Source organism: Chiloscyllium plagiosum, unplaced genomic scaffold (assembly GCF_037043375.1).
Source record: "Chiloscyllium plagiosum isolate Xiang-an unplaced genomic scaffold, Cpla_swu_hap1 HiC_scaffold_17, whole genome shotgun sequence".
Classification (NCBI taxonomy): Eukaryota; Metazoa; Chordata; class Chondrichthyes; order Orectolobiformes; family Hemiscylliidae; genus Chiloscyllium; species Chiloscyllium plagiosum.
The window spans coordinates 21,519,487-21,543,604 of record NW_028270155.1 but is presented as its reverse complement, the minus strand read 5'-3'; the positions used below and the strand labels follow the sequence as shown (position 1 = coordinate 21,543,604).

General features: G+C 39.8%; 1 protein-coding gene across 9 annotated transcripts in view; it reads right to left on the bottom strand.

Moving 5' to 3' along the window:
- Positions 1 to 24,118, bottom strand: part of zdhhc7 (zDHHC palmitoyltransferase 7) — a 70,478-nt gene that overhangs the window by 15,667 nt on the left and 30,693 nt on the right. For 2 of the 9 annotated variants that reach the window (XM_087995738.1, XM_087995739.1), the window contains 5 exons: positions 20,070 to 20,189; positions 18,992 to 19,061; positions 17,469 to 17,790; positions 11,164 to 11,286; positions 4,151 to 4,275 (listed from right to left, as the gene is read on the bottom strand). In XM_087995738.1, the coding sequence (XP_087851864.1) occupies positions 4,151 to 4,275; positions 11,164 to 11,286; positions 17,469 to 17,774 (554 nt within the window). In that variant the 5' untranslated portion in view covers positions 17,775 to 17,790; positions 18,992 to 19,061; positions 20,070 to 20,189. Of the gene's footprint in view, positions 1 to 4,150; positions 4,276 to 11,163; positions 11,287 to 17,468; positions 17,791 to 18,991; positions 19,062 to 19,851; positions 20,027 to 20,069; positions 20,190 to 24,118 lie in introns of all 9 variants that reach the window. The other 7 variants (XM_087995737.1, XM_043706630.2, XM_087995740.1 and 4 more) reach the window with 4 other exon arrangements.

Genomic DNA, 24,118 nt, shown 5'->3' with positions numbered 1-24,118 from the left:
AATTTTTATAAACATGTTCAAAATTGACAAGGTTGAGCACATTATGATTTTAACTGAAGTGAAATGAAACCTTCTGAAGTCAGTTTAACTATTTTTTTGTGAGTGGCTGTACTTCCTACAGACTAATGCAATTTACAAGTTCGCTGATGACACTATCATAGTTGGTCGAATCTCAGATGGCGACGAGACAAATTACAGATGAGAGATGGAAGACCTGGAAAAATGGTGTACTGAGAACAACCTAGCTCTTAATGCCAGCAAAACCAAGGAACTCATTACTGACTTTCGATGGGATGTTACTCATGCTCCCCTTCCCCTTCACATTAACAGCACAGAGGTGGAATAAGTGAACAATGTCAAACTCCTGGGAGTGGTCATCAACAACAAGTTTTCTTGGATTCTTCATGTGGATGCACTGGTTACAAAGGCCCAACAATGTCTCTCCTTCCTCAGGCAGTTGAGGAAATTTGGCAAGTGGCGAATACCATTACCAACATTTATAGGTGTGCCTTTGAGAGCATTCTGTCTGAATGTATCACTACCTGGTATGGTAACTGTACCATTTAAGATCGGAGACAGTTACAGAGAGTAGGGAACTCGGCCCGGACCATCATAAAGGCCAAACCTCCATCTACAGAATCAATCTACCAGGCCTACTATCAAGGAAAGGCTGCCAGCATTCTCAAGATGCATCCCATCCTGGCAATGTTTTTCTACAACCCCTATCATCAGGGAGAATGTACAGAAGTCTGAACACACACACACACACACACACACACACACACACACACACACACACACACACACCGGTTTTGAAACAGTTTCTACTCTACTGTTGTTAGAAAACTGAATGGACTCTCAAATTCTTAGCATTTGCCTGTACCTGTGTTTTTGCTTTTGCTGCTGTTTACCTACTATTTGCTTATCTACACTACTTAACTACGTGATCTGCTTGTATTGTTCGTAGGACAAAGTTTTTCACTGAGCCTCGGTACACATGACAATAAATTAATTCAAATTCAAAAACATGAATGTCACAGGAAACAGGTATTGTCAGTTTAACTATTTGCTGAAATATTGGAAAATCTACACAATCACAGGTATTAAATTGATTCAAACAGCAGGAGGCACAAATTAATCACAGAATCAACAGGACACAGTGGTTAGCACCGCTGCCTCACAGCACCAGGGTCCCAGGTTCGATTCCAGCCTCAGGTGACTATCTGTGTGGAGTTTGCACATTCTCCGTGTCTGCGTGGGTTTCCTCCGGATGCTCCGGTTTCCTCCCACAATCCAAAGATGTCAGGCTAAATTGCCCATAGTGTCAGGTGCATTAGTCAGAGGGAAATGGGTCTGGGTGGATTACTCTTCGGAGGGTCGGTGTGGACTGGTTGGACCGAAGGGCCTGTTTCCACACTGTAAGGAATCTAAAAACATCTATTCTAAGTTGCTCAATGTCAAAAATCCTCAGACAACTACAATGCACTTTCTTGTCTGTTCAAAGGATTGCCTGTTTCATTTAGAATACAATTACATAGCAAACAAAAAAAGATTTGAAACAAACATAGAAAGCAACAATGATTGAAAACTCCGAGACTGATTCAATGATTCTAACTCAACATACTTCTGATTTATGAAACGGTTTTCCACAAACTTCTTAGTGCAATATTTGTAGACGTGTGAGAAAACAATCTTAGCACTATATTAACAGTCACTAGTAACATCACTAGAGCTAAAGCTTGCAGTTCAATGTTAAACTCAATAATAGCAGCTACAGTGAGATATAAATCTTTCATTACATTGGTGCTATTCTTAAAACAGTAATCATTCTCCTTTCATGAAATCCCCTGATGTGTTGGCATTGTAGATTATGAATATGTCTAGTTCTCAAATGCAAACCTATGCATATTAACATTTCAAAGAAATAGCAGCAAGCCATTAAATTGACTTAATTAGTTTACAATAGCAGGTGCCAGTTACAAGGCAAGCTAAATTATCTTTACCCAAATTATAGACATCAAGACTACTTCACATATTGGTAAAATATTTTTTTAAAGCAAGGAATGATGGTGTCACTAAGCATGGCCTGCCAAAATCCACATTGATTTTTCATTAAGTATTTGAAAACATGCCAATCAACTGCATTTTTTTTCATAAGATTGACTACTGCACAAAACAGTTTGATTAATGGAGAAAAACAACAAGAAAATGCATAATGTGTTTTAGCTTCCTCTCCTCCAGATTGTGATCTTTGTACTCTTGGAAGTACCAGTACTCCCAAAAATACATTTTACAAAAGTTCTCTACATTCTGCTTCCCACTAAGTATGCTGTCCATTTTCTATTTGCAGCATAGTAAAAGCAAGAATATTAGACCATAAGATATAGGAGCAGAATTAAGCCATTTGGCCATCAACTCTACTCTGCCATTTGATCAAGGCTGATATACTGTGTAATCCCATTCTCCTGACATCTCCCTGTAACCCTTGATCCCCTTACCAAATAAAAACCTATCTACGTCCATTTTAAATGCACTCAATGACTCGCCATGCACAGCCCTCTGCACCAATGAGTTCCACAGATTAACAACCTTCTGGCTGAAGAAATTTCTTCTCATCTCAGTTCTAAAGGGTCCCTCCACTCTGAGCCTGTGTCCTGGCTCCTCATCTCTCCTGACAGCGTAAAAATCTTTTCCACGTCCACTCTATCCATGCCTCGCATTATTCCATATGTTTCAATCAGATCTCCCCTCATCTATTTAAACTCCACAGACTCAGAGTCCTCAACTGCTCATATATCAAGTCCTTTATCCACAGGATCATTAGAATCCCTACGGTGTGGAAACAGGCCCTTCAGCCCAATGAGTCTACACTGACCCTCCGAAGAATAACCTACCCAGACCCATTCCCCTACCCTACTACTCTACATTTACCCCTGACTAATGCACCTAACTCACACATTCCTGAACACTACAGACAATTTTAACATGGCCAATTCGTCTAACTTGTACAACTTTGGATTGTAGGAGGAAACCGGAGCACCCGAAGAAACCCACACAGACACGAGGAGAATGTGCACACTCCACACAGTCACCCGAGGCTGGAATTGAACCGGGTCCCTGGCGCTGTGAGCTACCGTGCCAAACTCCTCTGAACTCCCTTCAACAGCAGCACATCCTTCCTTAGATATGGTGCCCAAAACTGCTAACATTTTCCAAATGCCGTCTGACCAGAGCCTTATAACAGTCTCATTAGCACATCCCTGCTCTTGTATGCTAGCCCTCTAGCATCTGCATGAGAAAAAGATGTTTTCTCATGCAGATGAATCCAGAACTAAAGGGCAATATTTTAAAATTAGAGTTGGCCCATTTAGGACTGAATTGAGGAAAAATGTTTTCTCTGTACAGAAGGCAGTGCAACTCTGGAACTGAATGCCTCACAATACTTAGTTTAAAGTGGGATCATTGAATACTTTAGTGCAAAAGTTTCGTTAGGCAGGGGAATCAAAGATTATCATAGGCAGATGATAATGTGGAATTCAAAATGTACACAGGTTAGCCATGATCTTATTGAATGGTAGAACAAGCTCGAGGGTCAGAAAGCCAACATCTGCTTGGATTTTGCACGTTCTCCTTGAAAGATGTGGCAGATTAAGTGTTTCAAATGACATTATATATTAAATAAATAAAAATCCTTGCTTTACATTATTTGGATACTTTGAGGTCTTGTCATCTGTAATTTGCTATCATTTACACAAGCAACAATAAATGTGAATTTTCCTTTAAGTTCACTCCTACAGCATGAATGCTAAAGTCACTGTGGATAATCAACAGTAATATCAAATAAATAGATATAACGGAATTGTCACATTATAATAATACTTGGGCTACCTCATTTACAGTAATAATTTGACTTCAAATTTGATTGAAATAATTAAACAGGAAAAATGGTCAGTTTCTGAAATCAGCTGATAGATAATTAAATGTAAAATAAAATTTGTAATGATTCAACAATTACTGGACTTTCTGTCAATAACACTACAAGGAGATGCATGCTATAGGTCAAGAGTGCATTTTCAATGGAATGACTAACACATTAGTTGCAAGTAAATTGAAAGCTATTTTAAATAAAAATCTATAGTTTGCACAATACCTGCAATGATGAGCTCGCTCTGGCTTAATACTGCAACATTTTGGGCACTTATAAATCACCTCCCCTGGTTTCAGCTGTAGACTCTCCATATACTCTTTTGTGGCATTGCCTTTCGGCACTGAACCCTGTGCAAAGAAACCATTAAAACTAAGTTAACACCACAGAACTGTAACTCAAAATCAGTAGTTCATTACCAATCTTCATTTGAAGCAGTTTTTAGAATTCTACATTTTCATACTCTGTTGGTTCTTTGTTTTTAAACTGGATCTAAATCACAAGGACAGAAATTGCTGGAAAAGCCCAGCAAGTCTGGCAGCATTGGTGAAGAAAAATCAGAGCATTAACGTTTCAAATCCAGTGACCCTTCCTCAGAACTGATCTGCTCTGAAACGTTAACTCTGATTTCTCTTCACAGATGCCACCAGACTTTTTCCAGAAATTTCTGTTTTTGTTTCTGATTTCTAGCATTCGCATTTTTTTCAGTTTTTAAAATCATAAGGAGTTTAGTTTGGGTAGATGAAGAAAAACCGTCTCCAATGGCTGAAGGGGCAACAATAGATGGGACAAGTCTTATATGATTAGCAAAAGAACTACAGACAATTTGGGAAGAAAATGATGCAATGTATTTAGGATTTAGATATTTTGTTTGATGGGTGAAAAATACAGGTTCATCAAGAACATTCAAAAGGTTACTTGAATAAATACTCGAAGGAGAAAACATTGCACAATAAAGGGAAATTCTGGGGAGTGGGACTAACTGATTTATCTTTGAAAGCTGTCACAGACTCAATGGGGAAACGTCTTCTTTTGTGAAAGCGGACTTTATGATCCTAACACACATCGCGTGCGCTGATAAACATTTCTGAGATTTACTCTATAATTCTAGTATTCAATAATTTAACCATAACTGTGCATCTTTAACACGATCTATCAATAGAATAGACATTACTATAATTACAGGAAACAAAGTAGGTTTTACAACTCCTACAATCTATAAGAACTAGTGATATATAATTACATAAATCATATAAACAGCCAATATTTAGTCCACTGTACCTGCATCATTTCAATGCTACAGTATTCTAAAATTAATCTCGAACTCTACTCATAATTAGATTTGCCCTCTGTTTCATTTATAGATGTTTTTCCTCAAAGCGTTCCAATGGTCTCAGTTTTAACCAATGTTATGTTACAGGTTCCAAGTTCCTTATCCCTCCATGTGAAAAAAAAAGTTCTCCTAACATTTTCCTCACTCTCTAGCATTCTTTTTGGTTTTAATGTATTTTCTCTAATGGGGAGCTTAAAACTGAACACGCTATTTTAACTGTGGCCAAAAGATATTTTGTACAATTACACTAATACATCTTCAATCTTGACTCTTGTACACACTGTCCCAACATATTAATTCCTCAAATCTGTACGAAATTGTTTTTACACCTTTAAAAGCAGGAAATTACAATGACTTTCCATTATGGATATCCTCCCATTGGGATGGTCTTCTATCTTAATGACCTTGTATAAATACAAGTTGCTCATGTTTCTTTTAAAAGAATATTGCTTCACATCCACGAGCATCATCAATTTATCTCAACTATTGTCAGTCACACAAATTCCTATTTACATTACAATACTTGTCCAATATTGTTCAATTTTTCTAATATGTCTCTTGTCAGAGAGCTTATGAATAACTATTGCATGATTGTAAATTTCTTACATAATTGCTATGGTTGAAATTAAGCAAAGTATTGATTTCTTCAAGTATCTTCCAGCCATCAATGTCTTTTAACTGATTTTTGGCTTTCATCTTTCACTACAGGTATTCAGGTTGGTTATCAAAACTGTTCATACTTATTTGTTATCACATCCATGATAGATATTCTGTGCTGTTGAAATTTTCAGACTCCATAAATTAGGTAAACTGTCCCATTTTAATACAGAGGAAATTTTGACGCATTAGTCTCAAACTCCTGACAAGTGTCAATTGAGGAAGAATTTAAAGCTTTTTTGTGCATATAAAACTATTTAATGATTGTTACTGAAATCGCATTCTGTAATAACGTTGTACTAATACTATATATAACAACATAGACTCAAAAATGGTAGCCACTTCTAAAACTTCAAAGGCAACGAGTGGATCTTCCTTCAGTCAAAATAATTATTCAAACAAAAAGGCAATGACTTGTCTCTCAAAATACAGTTTAAAGATATTTTTAGTTCAATGTGTTATTACACATCTCTGGAGTAGGTGGGATCTGAAACAAGGCCTCCTGGCTCAGCGATAGGGACACCACCACTGCATCACCAGACCCATTTTAAAATGCTTGTTATTCCTTTCATTTATGGTACATTCAGATATTAATTTCTATTTCATATTCTTTCAAATAAATACTTAATACTGCCAGATACTTTGTGCAGCAATCAGGCTGTAACTACTTAAATACAGGGTAAAAACAATGACTGCAGATGCTGGAAACCAGATTCTGGATCAGTGGTGCTGGAAGAGCACAGCAATTCAGGCAGCATCAGAGGACAGGCAAAATCGACGTTTCGGGCAAAAGCCCTTCATCAGGAATAAAGCTTTATTCCTGATGAAGGGCTTTTGCCCGAAACGTCGATTTTGCCTGTCCTCGGATGCTGCCTGAATTGTTGTGCTCTTCCAGCACCACTGATCCAGATACTTAAATACAGGGTTGAACTTTCCCAGCACCTGAACAACATGAGCAATGGCAAGTCAGTCGGTGAGAATGGAAAAATAATATTCTTGATCAGATTAAAAAAAAAAATTCTACCATAGGTTTCAAAGGCAGGACATTAATCTCGCTGATAAACCGTCAGAACCAATTTGCATGAAGTAACATCTAATTATTACCTAATCTCAACTCATTTATATGCTGTTTGCTATTTGTCAGGCAGTGGACGGTAACTAGGTAGTGACAATTTCAGACACCAACTCAAGTTTGTTGCTTGCTCCTCCAGGCCTCTATCTTAGTCAGCAACCCTCAACATTTCAGGGCATACTCCATGGGCAGTGACTATCTGACATTATTTGTTCAAGGAGATTGGTATTGGACATGTACCAGCCTCATAACATCATCACAGCACATCTTTAACTCATGTAGAATGCAGGTCACCATTTCAATACTACACTTTAAAGTGCTCCAACACCATATGTTGTAATACTGCTACCAAAACGCTTTGCGAACAGAATAGGATGTCCATCTCATGCATTGGAAGGGAGTCCAGCTTGGGTTCTTAGCTCTCACTCACTTGCACCTTGGATGCTCACAGCATCTCTGTCTTGCCTTTTTAGCCCTTGCCGCCTTGCTGTCTCATTGAGAACTTGCAGCCTCATACAAATGTGAGGTGATGCATTTAGGCAAGGCTAATTCTAGAGCGAATTATATAATGAATGGAAGACCCTTGGGAAAAGTTGATGAGCAGAGATCTGGGAGTGCAGGTCCATTGTACCCTGAAGGTTGCTGCATAGGTGGATACAGTGGTCAAGAAGGCATATAGTATGCTTGCATTCATCGGACGGGGTATTGAGTAGAACAGCTGGTAAGTCATGATAAAATTGTACATTGGTTTGGCCGCATTTAGAATACTGTATACAGTTCTGAGCGCCACATTACCAAAAGGATGTGGATGCTTTGGAGAGGGTGCAGAGAAGGTTTACGAGGATGTTGATTGGCATGGAAGGTGCTAGCTATGAAGACAGGTTGAGTAGGTTAGATTTATTTTCACTAGAAAAAAGGAGATTTGAGGGGGGACTTGTTTGAGGTTTACAAAATCATGAAGGGTATAGACAGGGTGGATAGAGACAAGCTTTTTCCCAAAGTGAAGGATTCAATAATGAGAGGTCATGCTTTCAAAGTGAGAGGTGGAAAGTTTAAGGGGGATACACGCGGCAAGTACTTCACACAGAGGGTGGTGGGCGTTTGGAATGCGTTGCCAGCAGAGGTGGTTCAGGCAGGCACAGTCGATTCATTTAAGATGCGTCTGGACAGATGCATGAGTAGGTGGGGAGCAGAGGGATACAGATGCTTAGGAATTGACCGACAGGTTTAGACAATACATTTGGATCGGCTCAGGCTTGGAGGGCCAAAAGGCCTGTTCCTGGGCTGTAAATTTTCTTTGTTCTTTGACTGCTGTCTTGCTTTGCCTTCTAGTACAGACATGAAGCCTGTCTTGGTTGCTAACCATGGCTAGTCAAAAGGATGAGTTCTTGCTGTACAGAACCGTACTACAAAAATGTCACACCTATAGCAACTTATGTGGCAAACACATTGCTGCCGTACAACTTCAACCAATTGGCTATTTCAGTCTGAGGGAGTAGTGCTCAGTGAAAATCTGGGGGACCTGTTGTCAATCAGTGGGTACCAGCACAGAAGTTCTGATCTCAGTCCAGGAGCCCAGACTTGGTCAGTTGGGTGCTTAGACTATGGTCTTGGGGTCAATATCATTAGAATTTGGGGAGTTGGCTAGTCAGTTCTGCAGATACAGTGTAACAAGTAGGTCAACTGGGGAGCTGCATTGGTCTGATTCTCATCAGTGGGTGCTGACTTTCTAAGTCAGTTAGGGGGCGTCAATCTGGAGATCTATTCAATGTAAGTCAAGAGGGGCTTTCAGGGGTCATTGTTGTGGTGGGTAAGTTTGGAAATTAATTGTGTGAATTGAAGGCAGCTGAACATATAAAAAGGAACAGAATATGACAGAGCAAGAAGTAACTGTGGAAGGTGGTCATTGATGGTCACCACTGTCCTGGCTTTCATGAGAGTCACTGCATAACAACATTTGCCATAGCTAACCTTTGTGCATGGGGTTAAATGAGTAAAGTGAGGAAATGAACAGCTAAATAAGACAGTTGGGTGGAAATGTGGAGAAAATCAAGCTGATGAGGTTGAAAGGGAGGATAAGGCAGAAGGAAACATTGGGGGATGGGGGTAGAAGAGGAGAGAGATCATGATCTAGACTGAGCCTGCAACTTACTCTGCGAAGCATTACCTGAGTTGTCTTCCATCCTAATCCAAATTATAAGATAAAAGATGGCTTTCACCACACCCTGAGGAAGGAAGTGGGCACTAGGTGTGAGCGATGTGAGACCTGACAAGGAGCAATACATTAAACAGACACTGTCTTAGTCTAAACTACAGACATTTGTTATCATGTAATTCTGCATGTCAACCTCAGCACTGAACAGTGATCTCGACTAAACATCCTGACTGTATCATTCAACATTACAAATTAATCCGGACTGTGAAATGTAAGTAATGCCAGGCAAGCTTGAAAGGTTCACCATAGTTCCACAATTCACAATCACCTTCCAAAGTTTCATAGTCTGCACAAGGTGCAGTAGCAACTCACTTCACTCACCTTGGATTCTAAAACATCCACACCGCAATCCTGCATGCAAAACTGCCTTTCTTAGTTAATGTGGAGAATAGAGTAAAAGGAGTTCTCATTCTTCTACCAAGCATACAATCACCTACTGAATGAGCATTAATTTGCTTGAGCAGCATTCATGTGAATCATGTCAACGATGTAAAAGTTTAGGCCATCCATCTCTCGCCTTGGTGCAAGTGTCCATTTCTCAAACTTGTACTGAATTTAAATATCATTTGCGTGTGCTGCAACCTCTGAATGATCCATATAACTGAGGAGTTGCTTTGTTTCTGACAGAGCCCATTTGGATTATTTAGAATCGTCCCCAGTGGATTCAGGAACAGAAGCAGCTGTCAGCCCTTTGATCCATTACAACAAGAGGGTCCACAGGAACAGATGAGGAACGCATGGATTTGGATGTCCAGGACTAACATCAACCTTGAAGAGATGTTCTGAGGAAGGGTCACCGGACCTGAAACTCTAACTCCGATTTCTCTTCACAGGTGCTGCCAGACCTGCTGAGTTTTCCCAGCAATTTCTGGAAAAAGCTTTTGTTTCAGCAGATGTGAAGCAGTCTCCCAATGCAGAGTTTCAAGCCACAAGTACTCTCATGCTGTGACAAAATGCATGAGGTCCACAGTCACCTATCTTCAATGGAGAAGGGTTATGACATTCTGTTCAGAAGTGGTAGTCAGAATGTCGTGTCAAGATGTCCAGCTTATCAGCAATGCAATATCTTCTACCACTGGACCATCAAGAGTCATAAGATGTCTCCTCAGTTGTAAGTTACAGCCAGGTTGAAGGTAGGGTGGCCATGTGCCTCTGGAGTGTCCTGATAGGAGTCTGCTGGAGACCCTGTATGTGTTTCCTCTTCCAGCTTGCTGCCTGCAGGCATTGCACTGCCTTGAGAAAAAGGGATACCCACAAGTGAAGTTAAGATCCCCCAACCCCTATTACCTTGCTGTTAGCAGTGAGCAGCAAGGCTACAGTGATGGAGTGCAAGCCAGCTTTTTTCCAGCAGGCATTGAGTGTTCTGGACCTGTCTCTGTGGCAATTTTGAATGTGGAGATAGCCAGACACATGCATTGTGGAGGCAGTACAGTACAGACAGATTTGGAGGACTCCTCTAATCTTCGATCTGCATTCCCTGTGTGTCTCTGACACAGCTTTTGTATCGGTTGTTCATCTGAATTAAGTTATTAATGACCAACACCATGGGGTGCTCTCTCTGCTTGGGAGCTGAACAGGTGTCTGTTTTCTGACAGTGCGAAGTACCAGTGACCTGGGATGTTTCTTCCTCGGTGTGACTCACCAGAATGTGCTCCCAAGCCTAATCTAGCTACAGTACCGATCAAGGTGGCATCACTTGAGCTGTTGGAAGTTGTAGAAATAGCCAACGTGTCCTCGCAGGGTTTGTGTCTTCTTCCTCAGGTATGGAGTGGCTTCTCTTTGAAGGTGCAGACTGTGTGGATATTGCTGCTGGCTGAAAGAAACAAAAAACGTAACGGACTGCAAAGTAAGTTTAGAAGCCTAGGCATGTTAAGAATATGTTCATACTACTGGTGATGGGAGAACAGTGTAGCACTTGACAATGAATCTTAGTTGCCAGCACATGGAGGTTTTAGCATTACCATATGAGCAGGCATTGTCCTCTCCTGGCAAGGCATGGGAGTCTGTCCTTGCAGAGGGTGAGGAGGTGGATGTTGGACACCACCTGTCTTGGCTTTCTCTTCATTATTGTTGGCTGATTTCTCCTGGAATAATAAAAATGGAGGGATCAAAGTGAGATGAAAGTAGGTGCACAGTTGTTAGTGCTTGTGCAGGCAGGGGAAAGATGGTGAGGTATCCTGAGTGAGCGTATAGGAATAGTCAGGTTTCCAGTGAGAGTCTGGGGTGGGTAGGTGACTGAGGGATAATGCTGCAGGCAGTAGTGAGAGTGATACAGCATGAATCAATAGTCAGAGACGGGTGCAGGAATAGAGTCAGACTAAGTGAGAGATAGCAGAGAGAAGATGGTGTTGCTTATCCTTGCAGAGCACAGAAGATCATGAACTTTCTTCCCACAGCATTGGGTATTCCCCTGTTCCACTGACAGACCTGACTGGCAACTTCAGACCAAATTGGCATTGTTTGGTGCCATGTCTCCTCTGGTAGCCCTGAGAATACTTGTCCATGTGGACCTTTAAAGATGATGCTGGCAAAACAGGATACCAACCTCCCTTTCTCAGCTATGTCCTTGAGATCTGTGCAGCAACAAAGTGCAAATTTCAGTGTCTGGTTTGCAGCTTTTGTCCTGGTGCACAGCTGGGATTTCAATATTGCACAAATGGCACAAATCCCAGAAAGTCCTGGCAGCAGAGAGCATTTAGGCCATAAGTAAGTGCAAGGTAGCATGAGAGTGGCATCATAGAGATGTTGTGCATACATGATGAGGTCAACAGTGGAGAATTGCAAGGCATCTCTCTAGAGTTCATGGAGAAAAAAAAAACTTCCATGAAACTCCTTGAAATCGACACTTGCTGATTTTTGGTAATATTTCAGCCCATGGTGTTTAACTAGTGTCATGCATTATATTAACAACACTTCAAAGCTTCAGTTCAATGCGAAATATTCTAAAGCACTGATCTTAATTTTGTGCAACATGACTCAATCAAAAGTTATCTGGGGAATAAGCAAGTGGAAGATGCCCACAGACAGCAAAACTAAAATTTCAGTCTTTTTTGAAAGTGCTGCACAATCTTCTGAGAATGTAGTATGAGTGGCAGCAAAGTGGGAAATGTACTCCCATATTCAGCATGCCTTTGTTTCCCCCCCAAAAAACTGCTTCCTATCTCTTCACTTTGGAGCACTTAACACTTGTTTTGCGGTGCTCTTCACAGATTTACAATTGCTTCTTCAATTTATACACAAGATTATATTGAAGATTCAAAAGAAATACTGGTCAAATGCTCTGGGACATCAAAGTGTAATGATACAATTCCTAGACTTTCTAGTCTGAACTTAATTCAGTTCTTTTCCAATACTTAAGACTTGGCATCAAGATATTCTTTGACTCAGTAAAATACATGTTTGTGCACGACAATTACTCAGGTTACACCTTTAAAGTGAATTTGTTGGAATCACAAAAAATATTCTTCAGTGACAGACACTTTGATAGATTCAAATTATCAAATATGAATAAAGATACTGTTAAATTTATCACTGGAAAACCATACAGTTTAGTCCCTCCACCCAGTCAAAATCTGAATAAAGCTTCAAATTTTTGGGCTGGAATTAATCAATTGTTCAGTTGAAAAATGATTTCTTATGTCCACTAAACAGTTGGAAACAGAAGACAGTGCAAACTGAAAAAATGAGTAATTTTAGTTATGCTAAAACATGAGTCATGTCAGTTCACAGTAACTGCCAACATAGCAAAACGTTCAGTCACCATAGCAAGTTATCACAATGATTTTCAGGCAGAGAGGGGAAACCTCTAGATTAAGCAGAAAAATCATACAATACAATATTTTCAATGGTATGAGGAGGCTTCACATTGGGAGCATTGACTGTGGTATAATCCATTTTGTATCTAACAGATAGAATCAAGTCAAATTTATCTGGAATCCTATCAGAATTATTTACACATGTGCATGGAGGCAGCTGGCCATTTAAATGATTAGCTGCCTCCACCCATCTTATTCTGATGTCTCCAGCTTGGAGTATGGACAGTAGACCAGCTCAGAGCAGGCCTGTTCTCAAAACAATTCTTGCAGATAGCCACATTACAGTGCTGAGGTACCTATGTGGATATGGTTTCAAGGGAACTTACGGATGGGGCTTAGATATCATTGGGTGTAAAGGACAGTATCCCTGACGGAGAGGGGTCAGATAACCTTTGGTCTTATTAACAGAGATGAAGATTATATGTAAAAAGTGCATAAACTGATTGGAACAGTCCAACTTTTCAAATGCATCAAGAAATGTCAACCTGTAGAAAAATGTTGACCTGTCAACGGTGTGTTTTTATGAATGAGAGTACAACATCAAACTTCAATTATCTCATGCCTGCACAGTATTTGTGAATGCTAGGTGAGTTGGCCTGGTAGGTAAAGAAAGGGTAGTGGGTGGAAGTAGGCACCATTTGCAAAGGGTGCTTGGGAGATCATAGCGGTATAGAGGACATTAAATAGAGAGTTGGTATGGATGATGCATGAGGATTATATGTGGATTTGGTTGGGCGTGATAAATGAGAGTTGGAGGAATGTTTTATGTTGTACTCTTTTATTTTAACTTTGAGCAGTGCCGGAGGTCCTGAGGTAGGCTTTTTGCCTAACTTGCCTCGACAACTAGTAGCATTTTCATCTCCTCTTGGGTTGCCCGGGCTGTTGCCCAATGTAGATGGAACACACCATTTCCCCCAAACAAATACAGGAAGCATTAAAGATCTGTAAACATCTGTGGGGACATGAACAAAGGTTTGAGTTCAATGCCTCTGCACACCTAACCCTTTGATGAAAATCAAGGCCAATGTTTGTAAGATTTTTATGCTTTGAGGATGATGATTCAATATAAGGTAAAATGGAGTCTGAATTCTGCTGAACAACTTTGGATGGCTTACTTGTTTAAAGTTAGGGGAAGTACAGATTGATTTGCTGAGATGATGATGCAAGATGTGTCATTGTCCACAAGAATGAACAAGTGTCTGTTCAGACTTTGGACAGATATTAGTCTCTAAAAAACTAAAGGAAATTTTAGGAATGTTAGGCTTTGGGAAAAGTAGTATATTAAACTGTTGATTTCACTCAAAGCAGAGTGGAGTTGAGAAGGTAGATGAGAACTAATTAGCATTTCTAGATTAGATTAGATTTCTACAGTGTGGAAACAGGCCCTTTGGCCCAACAGGTCCACACCGACCCTCCGAAGAGTAACCCACCAAAACCCCTTTTCCCTCTAGATATAAAACATGTGTGATTTACATTGCAATGGAGATGGGCTTTGAGAAGGAAAGAATTCATAACAAGGCATTGGATTTTTGATATTCAGGTTTTGTAAAATATCCCTGAAACTCTCAGACACAAAGCAGTCTAAAAGAATAAGGGACAGACCCCTGAAAACAAGGGTAATGAGGCCGGCTCTCCCAATGCAGGTGAGAGGTTATACACAGATTCAAGAAATTAAGTTTTAGAGATACTGAAGGAGATTTGAACATTTGCCCAGCTTAGGATAGAGAAATGGAATCTTTAGTGTGGACAATACAGCAAAAGGTATTTCTGGGGTTAGAACATACCGGCTGCAAAAGGAAAAAGCGGGCCACAGGTGGTGGGATTAGCTTTGAACAGGTTCTGAAAGAATTGTGTGTTAAATTCATGGATGAGAAAAATATAACTGCGGCACGAGATTCACAGTTTTTTTCAAAAGCTAGTAGTTTAGAACATAAGTAACCTTAATCTGTTCAGTCAATACTACTTTTGCTTTGTTTTGCTTATTATTTTATTTGCTGCCATTAAAGACTTAAGACTTGAAATCTTATTGTGTGATCCTTTTCAGTCAGCCACTGAAAATTCAAATATCATTTAAAAGTTCTTAGTGACTCTGGGGATTGTAATAGAAGTACATACTGTTTACATCAAATTAAAAAGTTGAGAAAATTTAAATCCATATCAGAACAATAGCAGTCTGATTATTCTTGAGTTTGCTTGATAATCAACAAAGCAAGCAAACAAATATTTACTGATTCACTGAAATTATTAACCTGAATACTGTGAATAAACATTGAAACGAATTATGAACAAGGACAAGTCAGGATCTTGCGGGGCGGTACTAAATGGGGGCAAGGGAAATTACGTCAGGATAAAGCAAGAGCTAGGGAGCAATAATTGGAAGCAGACAATATCAGGCAAGCCTATATTTGACACATGTGAATTGTTTAAAGACCTGCTGATAAGAGTTCAAGACCAGCATGTTCCAATAAGGAGGAAGGCTAAGGAGGGCAAGGTAAGGGACACTTGGATGACGAGGGAGATTGTCAATTTAGTCAAAAGGAAGAAGGAAGAATATGTAATGTTTGGGAAGCTAAAATCAGACTAGGCCTTTGAGGATTATAAGGAATGCATTCAAGCAGGGAATTAGGAGAGCAAGAAGTGGCCATGAAATAATGTTGGCAAGTAGGGTTAAACAGAAACCCAAGGCATTCTACAGATACATTAAAAACAAGAGGATAACTAGGAAGAAGGCAGGATTACTCAAGGATAAAGGAAGGAATCTGTGCTTGGAAGCTGAGAATGTAGGTGAGATTTGTTTGGGGCATGCAAATATGCTAGGCCATTTTGAGATCAAGAAAGAAGTGGCATTGGATCTCTTGAAGAGCATTAAAGTGAATAAGTCCCCAGGGCTCAATGGTATCTAGCCCAGGTTACTAAGAGAAGCAAGAGAGGAGATTTCTGGGGCCATGACCAAGATCTTTGTCTCCTTGTTAGCCATTGGAGAGGTCCCAGAGGACTGGCGAGTAGCGAATATTGTTCCTCTGTTCAAGGGATAATCCAAGAAACTATAGACCGGTGAATTTCAAATCGATGGTTGGGAAACTTTTGGAGAGAATTCTTAGGGATAGGATTTACGCACATTTGGCAAAGCATGACCTAATTAGTGAGAGTCAGCATGGCTTTGTGCAGGGCAGACCATTCCTTACTAACTTGATTGAATTTTTTGAGGGCTGAAAAATGTGTTGCTGGAAAAGCGCAGCAGGTCAGGCAGCATCCAAGGAGCAGGAGAATCAATGTTTCGGGCATAAGCCCTTCTTCAGGAATTATGCCCGAAACGTCGATTCTCCTGCTCCTTTGATGCTGCCTGACCTGCTACGCTTTTCCAGCAACACATTTTCCAGCTCTGATCTCCAGCATCTGCAGTCCCCATTTCTCCTAGTGAATTTTTCGAGGGTTCAAGATGATCAATGAGGGTAGAGCAGTGGATGTTGTTTACAGTAATTTTAGTATGACTTTTGACAAGGTCCCTCATGGCAGGCTCATCTAGAAGATTAAGATGTATGGGATCCATGGAGACTTGGCCGCATGGATTCAGAATTGGCTTGTCCATAGGAGACAGAGGGTAGTGGAGGAAGGGTGTTTATCAGGCTGGAGGCCCACAACTAGCGGTGTTCCACACGGATCCGTACTAGGACCTCTGCTGTTTATGATATATATATATAGAAATGACTTATATGAAAACATAGTTGAGTGGATAAGTAAATTTGCAGATGATACAAAGATTGGTGGAGTTGTGGATAATGTAGAAGGTTGTCAAAGGAAACAGCAGGATATAGATCAGTTACAGATATGGGCAGAGAAATGGCAGATAGAGTTTAATCAGGACAAGTGTGATAAGCTGCACTTTGGGAGATCAAATGTTAAGGAAAAGTATACAGTTAATGGCAGGTCTCCGAACAGCATTGGTGTACCGAAGGATCTTAGGGTTCAAGGCCATAGCTCCCTGAAAATGACCATGCAAGCAGAGAGTGGTAATAAAAACCAGCAAAATCATCTCCTTTTTAACCGCTCCTTTTCCCCAATCACTACGAAATCACCAAAATCACTGACTTATTCTCAAGTTATGGCTCCATTATTGGTTACTTGCCTAGGGCATCATTCTTTATATGTGAAAGCAGATGGAAAGGCCAACTGCCTTAATGTTAGTAAATTTATGTACACAAACACAAGTGGCTAGCTGTCAATATGAAAGAGAAAGCTGACACTTGTATCCATACAGATGTTGATTTTAGTCTCCCCAATACTTCTGAAGCTGAAATCAATGAACCTGACATACATCAAGATCGTAATCCCTCAATATGTACAACTGAACACCATTTTATTTGAAGGCATCTGCAACAAAGTTTGAATATAGCAATAACTGTTAATATTTCAATTGAGTTTATTTGATACAATATAATCTATGTACTTACTGGGTCTGTCAACATTGTTCTCAGATGGGATGAAAGAGCCAGCACTGCCAGACTATTAAATACAATGCCATTTATCAGTGAGTACCAGTAGTCTTTGGAAGGCAACAGCATTACAAATGTCACAACAAAGTCTGCATATAAAACCAGTAGCCAGGTTATGACAGCGCAGACCATTCCACATCCATCACGAATAAACCAGATCCGATCCACGGCTTCCACATTTCCTGACGAGCACTCAAAGTCATCTTCGGAGCTCAGCAGAGGATGATGGTCAACATCCCGAAATCGGTGCCCTGACGACTGCATGATCTGTCAGTCTCACCTATTATGAAAAAGCCAATTGTGCACAAAGGCAAGAACAGAGTAAATGTCAACGTTTCTGCTTGTCTCCTGTCTTGAAAACATTATCTGGCATTTAAGTTATGAACAGTTTTTATCTTAGGTTTTTTTTAAGATGATCTCCAATTTAATATTCTAAGAAAGTAGTCTCATAGAATATACTTCAAATTAAATCCTAATATTTGTTTTAAAATTTAATATTTACAATTTCTCTTTCTTATACTGATGTTTTTAGATAATGAACCCCTTTGTGCTACATATCAGAGACAGTACAAGACACTTGAAATTAAATCTCCAAATATGTGTAACAAATAACTAAGAAATATTGCTGCTTCACATTTATGGAAAATAAATATAACTGTAGATCAATAAAGCATCAGTGTACCTTCAGCATATTATTCCAAAAAAAAGTATGAACATATTTACTTCAATGGAGTAATTATTAAAAACTCGCTGGATTCAAACTTTTCTAATTAAACACTCCTTACTGTGGCAGAACACAAAATTATCTTTGTGTTCTTGCGATCATGCACAATTGGTCTTCAATTTTTGACATTAAGATTTGGGAAGAGAGAAAAAAAAGTGAACATTTGAAACAATACTGGGGTCCATAGAGCAACTCTATTCTTTCATCAAAAGGAAACATTGATATATACATTTATCCCTCTTCATTAGGATGAGATTTATACTCGAGCTGACAGAATTTGGAAACTCAATCCTTCAAAAATATCTCCCATCCAAGGTCAGTAAATTGGAAAATTTATGCAAGTTAAATATGCTCTGGCATTTGAAGGTCATTTGTAGATATATCTAGCAAGAGGAATATTCTGTTTAACATACACCTGGTGCCCACTCACGAAAAAAAGTCCTACTGATATCTTGTAACCTATTCATATCAGAAATGTTTAGAAAAACAAATTAAAATTCCATTTCTTCTTAGATTATAAGTCAATTATTCATTTGATTTATATGAGCTAAGATGATTTCACCTCTGCAAACCAATCTGATATCTAATTTTTTTTAAATCAATGTTTTCTCACTATAGCCACTAATTATGAACTCTATAACAAGTGCAAGTGGAGTTAAATTTACTCAGCAGCTTTAGTTACTAAAGAATAGATTTTTTTTAAAAATTACATATGTGGGGCTGTTTCACAAGTCAACACATTAAGAACAATTCTTACCTAAATTCCTCAGGTTTTTCCATGAAGTTTTTCTGCATCAAAACTGCTTTTCTGAATTATTTTGAAAGACCTGCGAGAATATAGATAATAACTCTTATTCACTGTCAATTATTAAACATTTATTCCTCACAGCTGACTTAAAATATATCTGATCTTTTATGAAATCCTGGATCCCATTGAAAAGCATGAACATCTCCTTCACTTATAATCTGTATTCAGCTCATGTAGCTTACTCTTCTTAATGCTTAGGGTCTTAGGTCAATAGTTAAGGACTTCTAATTTCTGTCAACATGATCTTTGCACATGTTCAGACAGATATTTGAAAATTTGCCCTTCATAGACAAATAATGTTGCGCTGAAGTAAAATAAGAAAAGCATGTTAAATTGTTATAAAATCTCACAGCACCAGGTTATAGTCCAACAGGTTTATTTGGAGGCAGTAGCTTCAAAAAGCAGATATAGCTGCTTTACTGAAAAGTGTTGTGCAATTTTTAACTTTGTCCACCCCAGTCCAACACCAGCTCCTCCAAAGGATGTTAAATTGTGTTTTACCTAATTAGATTTCTGTGTAAATAAGCTGTGGTTTTCATTAAGGGACTTACTTTAAGCAAAGATGGGAACACCGATGAGAGAAACTGAGTAGCACATGGCATTGTGTAGCAATTGGTTAATTGGGGTGTAGTAATAAAATTGACAAGATGAGTAGTTATTTGGAGGATTCTATTATTAGGAAACACAGCTGAAAAGTCCACAGTCCTAAATGGAATTTCACATTTCAGCTTGAAAAGGTTATAGTAATAATGTAAGATGGAAAAGATAAACCATTATCCCAGACGCACCCTTCAAAGAGGTTGACTAACCTGTTGAGGTGGAATGTTTTAACCTTCAGATGTTTGGTGCCCAAAGCTGAACACAGTATCGCTGCTAGAGTCTGATCAAGCATCAGTAGAACTTGACAACAGATTTTCAGTAAAGCAGCTCTATCTGCTTCTTCTTGTTAGCATTCAGCACAGCTTAACCTTAAAATTTTCGTGCCTGCACCCAAACAGATTTCAAAAATACTTTTAAATCTCACTACCTTTCAGATGATAGGAATTTGCTGTCACTGGGCACAGTTCACATTCCAACAGATAAAACAAGTGTTTCAAATGCCGCCAACAGCAGTATAAGCTTCTGCACGTTGGATTTCTGTAAAAAACTAGAAATCTAATCAAGAAAACTGGAAATCTATCCTGAGACAAGACAGAGGAAGAGACAGGCATTATTGTCATCTGATTGAATCTATTGGATTATATGGAGTATAGTTATATTGGAACCAATAATTATACAGTAATGAAGATGCCACTTCAACTGAAATATTAAGGGAGAGAATGGTCTTGTTAGCACTTATACTTTGGGTAACATCGATTGTGCTTTGGAGTTTCAATACATCTTCCATGATGTATCCATCCCTGTGGAACTAATTGTAAAGGATGCCACACTGGTGGAGGCCCAGACATTCGTTCACTGCATGTTTAATGTATCCTTGCAGAGCAGGCAGAATGCGATGTCAATATGCACATAACACAAATCTGAAACCAGCAGGGCCAATTTGGAGGTGACTGCTCCAACTAATAACCACGATTTATTTTGCACTGACTATCACCTATTGGTTTCCAGTGCCGCACCACACACACACTGTGTCTCTACGTTACTGAGAAGGCAGAATTTAAGGATCGTGATAGGGGCACATCCACTTACCCAAATAGTTGCAGGCTTTCTTGGTTTTCAAACCAAGTACATAGTGAGGATCTCAGTGCTTCTAGCCAATCATAGGCTGGAAACTGTTCAGTACCACTAGGATCAATAATCCACTACCATTTTTGTGCTCAGTCTTCCATCAGGGTCAATATTGCAGCCATGGAAGTGACACAAGTGGAGTCTGACAGGAGATCCCAGGAAGGGAGAGTCAGTAAGGAGGATTGACTGCAAGGGCGGATAGATGCAGGGAGGTAAATTACCTGCCTCCCTCCTGATTTTAGTCCCTTGATCAGGATTTGTTGTGTCGTTGCCCTATATGGTGAGTTTCCAGCTCCCTACTAAGAGAATTCCAGAGGCGGTGGGATGAGGCCCTTTCTCCTTCCTTCTCATCTGGAATTTGATTGGGTGGGAGGGGCATAGGAGTCACCTATGAGGGATTATTTATTACAACCATATACTGTTGGTATTTGATTTGATGGCCACAAGTGTGAAATAAACTGACAGTGCTATGTCTTTATCATCACTGCCATCTTGGTGTTGCATCATTGCCTGTCCAGGCTGTACCTTTGGTGTATCCAAAAAGTAAAAAATACAAAGTAAAGCTGAAATATAGGGAGTAGGGAAGCTAGAGGTGCTACTTATACCATTTGCAACTTGAAAACCAGAAGATCACTAATGATAAAGGGTAAGTGGAATATGAAGAGGATTAGGTGCAAGAATACAGTCATCTTAAATGGTTTCAGATCTGTCGCTGGCCATGTATTCGGTAGCGGGTGCCGCAAACACCACCTCCTCTATAGGGTTCAGAACATGCAAACCAAAATATCCCTCCTAGATAGAACTTAGGCCTCCAGTTATATGCCACCTTGCCCTGCAAAAGAGCAGCAAGTGCGTCAGTGTACATCAGGCAATCTGGTTGATCTGGCTCTTGTGATTGAATAGCTGTCAGTAAGAGATACTTGTGTGTTGTGGACATGAGTATTGCAGCACTGCTAAGTGCGTGAGGATGAGGTGAAGCATAGAAATATTAGGTATGAAGTCCAATTGATAAAAATTTACAGTCGGCCAGTGATGAGACTGTGATAAATTAAGGAGTGACCATGGCTACAATTGGAAATGCTGCAATAAAGCATTTGAAGATATGTTTATTGATCCTGACCATTTTATCCATATCTTTGTGATTAACTCCTCATATTGTTCTCCAATATTCCTATTTCTCAATATATCCTCTTACAGCAAGAATATATCTTTCCTCCCCGTTTCCACCAAAATCTCAAATGTTGCATGTAAAAAAACCTTGCAGCCTGCTTTCTTTCTCCTATTTCAATACTTACTCTATTCCATGTCAGATCCTCTTTCACAATGATAAGCACCAACTCCTGCTACAATGCACCTCCTCTTTACAAGGTGCAGGCTAGCTTTTAAGTGCTGCTGCTAATAATTCAATATTGGTCTCATGCTGATGCATCCACTCAACGTACAGTTTGGTTAGCAGTGGCTACAGGCTGATATTTTTCAATCGAGCCAGCAGCAGCACAAACTTCATGCTGCTTTAAAGGTCATGTCTATCATGATTTCATTTTTTTTCCAAGGGCTATTCAATTTAGCTCCTATAATATTCTTTCACAATCATTTTCATTGTAGTTATTTGTTAATAATAACCTGCTAAAAATTGGGTATCAACTTCAAGTGAAAGATTGTGGGCTTCATTGGCTTGGGCATTGCCCAATCCTAAATGCCCTTGAGAAGGTAGTGGTGAGCTGCCTTCTTGAACCACTGCATTTGATACAGGTGTGCCCAGAATGCTGTTAGGGAGGGAGCTCCAGTACTATGACCCAGCAACAGTGAAGGAAGAGTGATGCATTTCCAAGTAAGATTGCTAAACAGCTTGGCGGGGAACTTGCAAGCATTGGTGCTCCCATGCATCTGCTGCCCTTGTCGTTCGAGACAGCAATGGTCGTCAGTTTAGAAGCTGCTGTTTAAGGAGCCTTTCTGCAGTGTATCTTGCAGAGAGTACATACTGCTGCTGATGTGAGCTAGCTGTGGAGAACGTCATTGTTTAATGGTGTGGTACCAATTAAGAGGACTACTTTTTCCCGGATGATGTCAAGTTTCTTGATTCCCGAAAGACTAAAACACTTAGTAGAAGACTCATGCCACTCCATCCAAGAATTCCTGAAGACCAAAGACACTAAGATAGAAGAGAATGAAATAATGGTCTCCTTTGACATAACAGCCCTGTTCACATTCATCAACATCAACCTGGCCAAGGAAACAACTGACTACATTATTAGAAGAACCAAAGGCACATACACCAAATACCACCAACTTCATCAGTAAAGACAGTATTGTCAAGCTAGTTGACCTTTGCATTACCACCCACTTCACCTTCAACAACAAAATCTATAGACAAACCAATGGAATACCCATGGCATCTCCAATATCAGGTTTCTTAGCAGAGGCACTAACGCAGAGACTCGAACAAACAACTCTGCCAATCATCCAACCCAAACTTTGGGTCCGCCACATGGATGACACCTTTGTCATCACTAAACGAAACAAATTAGATGAAACCTTCAAGACCATTAATAATATCCTTACTGGCATAAAATTCACTAAAGAGCAGGAAAACAACAAATGCCATTCCTAGACGTCGCAGTAGGGCGAACAGCCAATGGGGAACTTCAAACCAGCATTGACAGGAAAACACCACATACAGACCAAATATTGAACAACAGAAGCAATCATCCCAACACCCACAAACGAAGCTGCATCAGAACATTATTTCAATGAGACACCACACACTGCAGCACAGAGAAACTACAAAGAGCAGAGGAAAATCACTTATAAAGTGTATTCAAAAAGAACGGGTACCCAATGAACACAGTCCGCCAATTTCTGAGCAACAATCCAAACAAGCAGACAAAACAAATCCAGAAACCCTAGCCACTCTCCCCTACATCAAAGACATCTCTGAAATGACTTCCAGACTTCAGACCCCTTGGCATCATGGTAGCCCACAAACCCACCAACACACTAAAACAGCAGCTAATGAACTTGAAAGACCCTATACAGACAACCAGCAAAACTAATGTCATTTACAAGAGTCTGTTCGAATCTCTACATTAGTGCCTCTGCTAAGAAACCTGATATCGGAGATCCCATAGGTGTTCCGTTGGTTTGTCTGTAGATTTTGTTGTTGAAGGTGAAGTGGGAGGTAACGCAAAGGTCCACTAGCTTGACGATACTTGCAAGAACTGTAACAAACACTACATTGGACAAATAGGCAGAAAACTAGCCACCAGGATACATGATCAACTAGCCACAAAATGACTTGACCCAATCTCACTCGTATCCTTACATATGGATGAGGAAGGACACCACTTC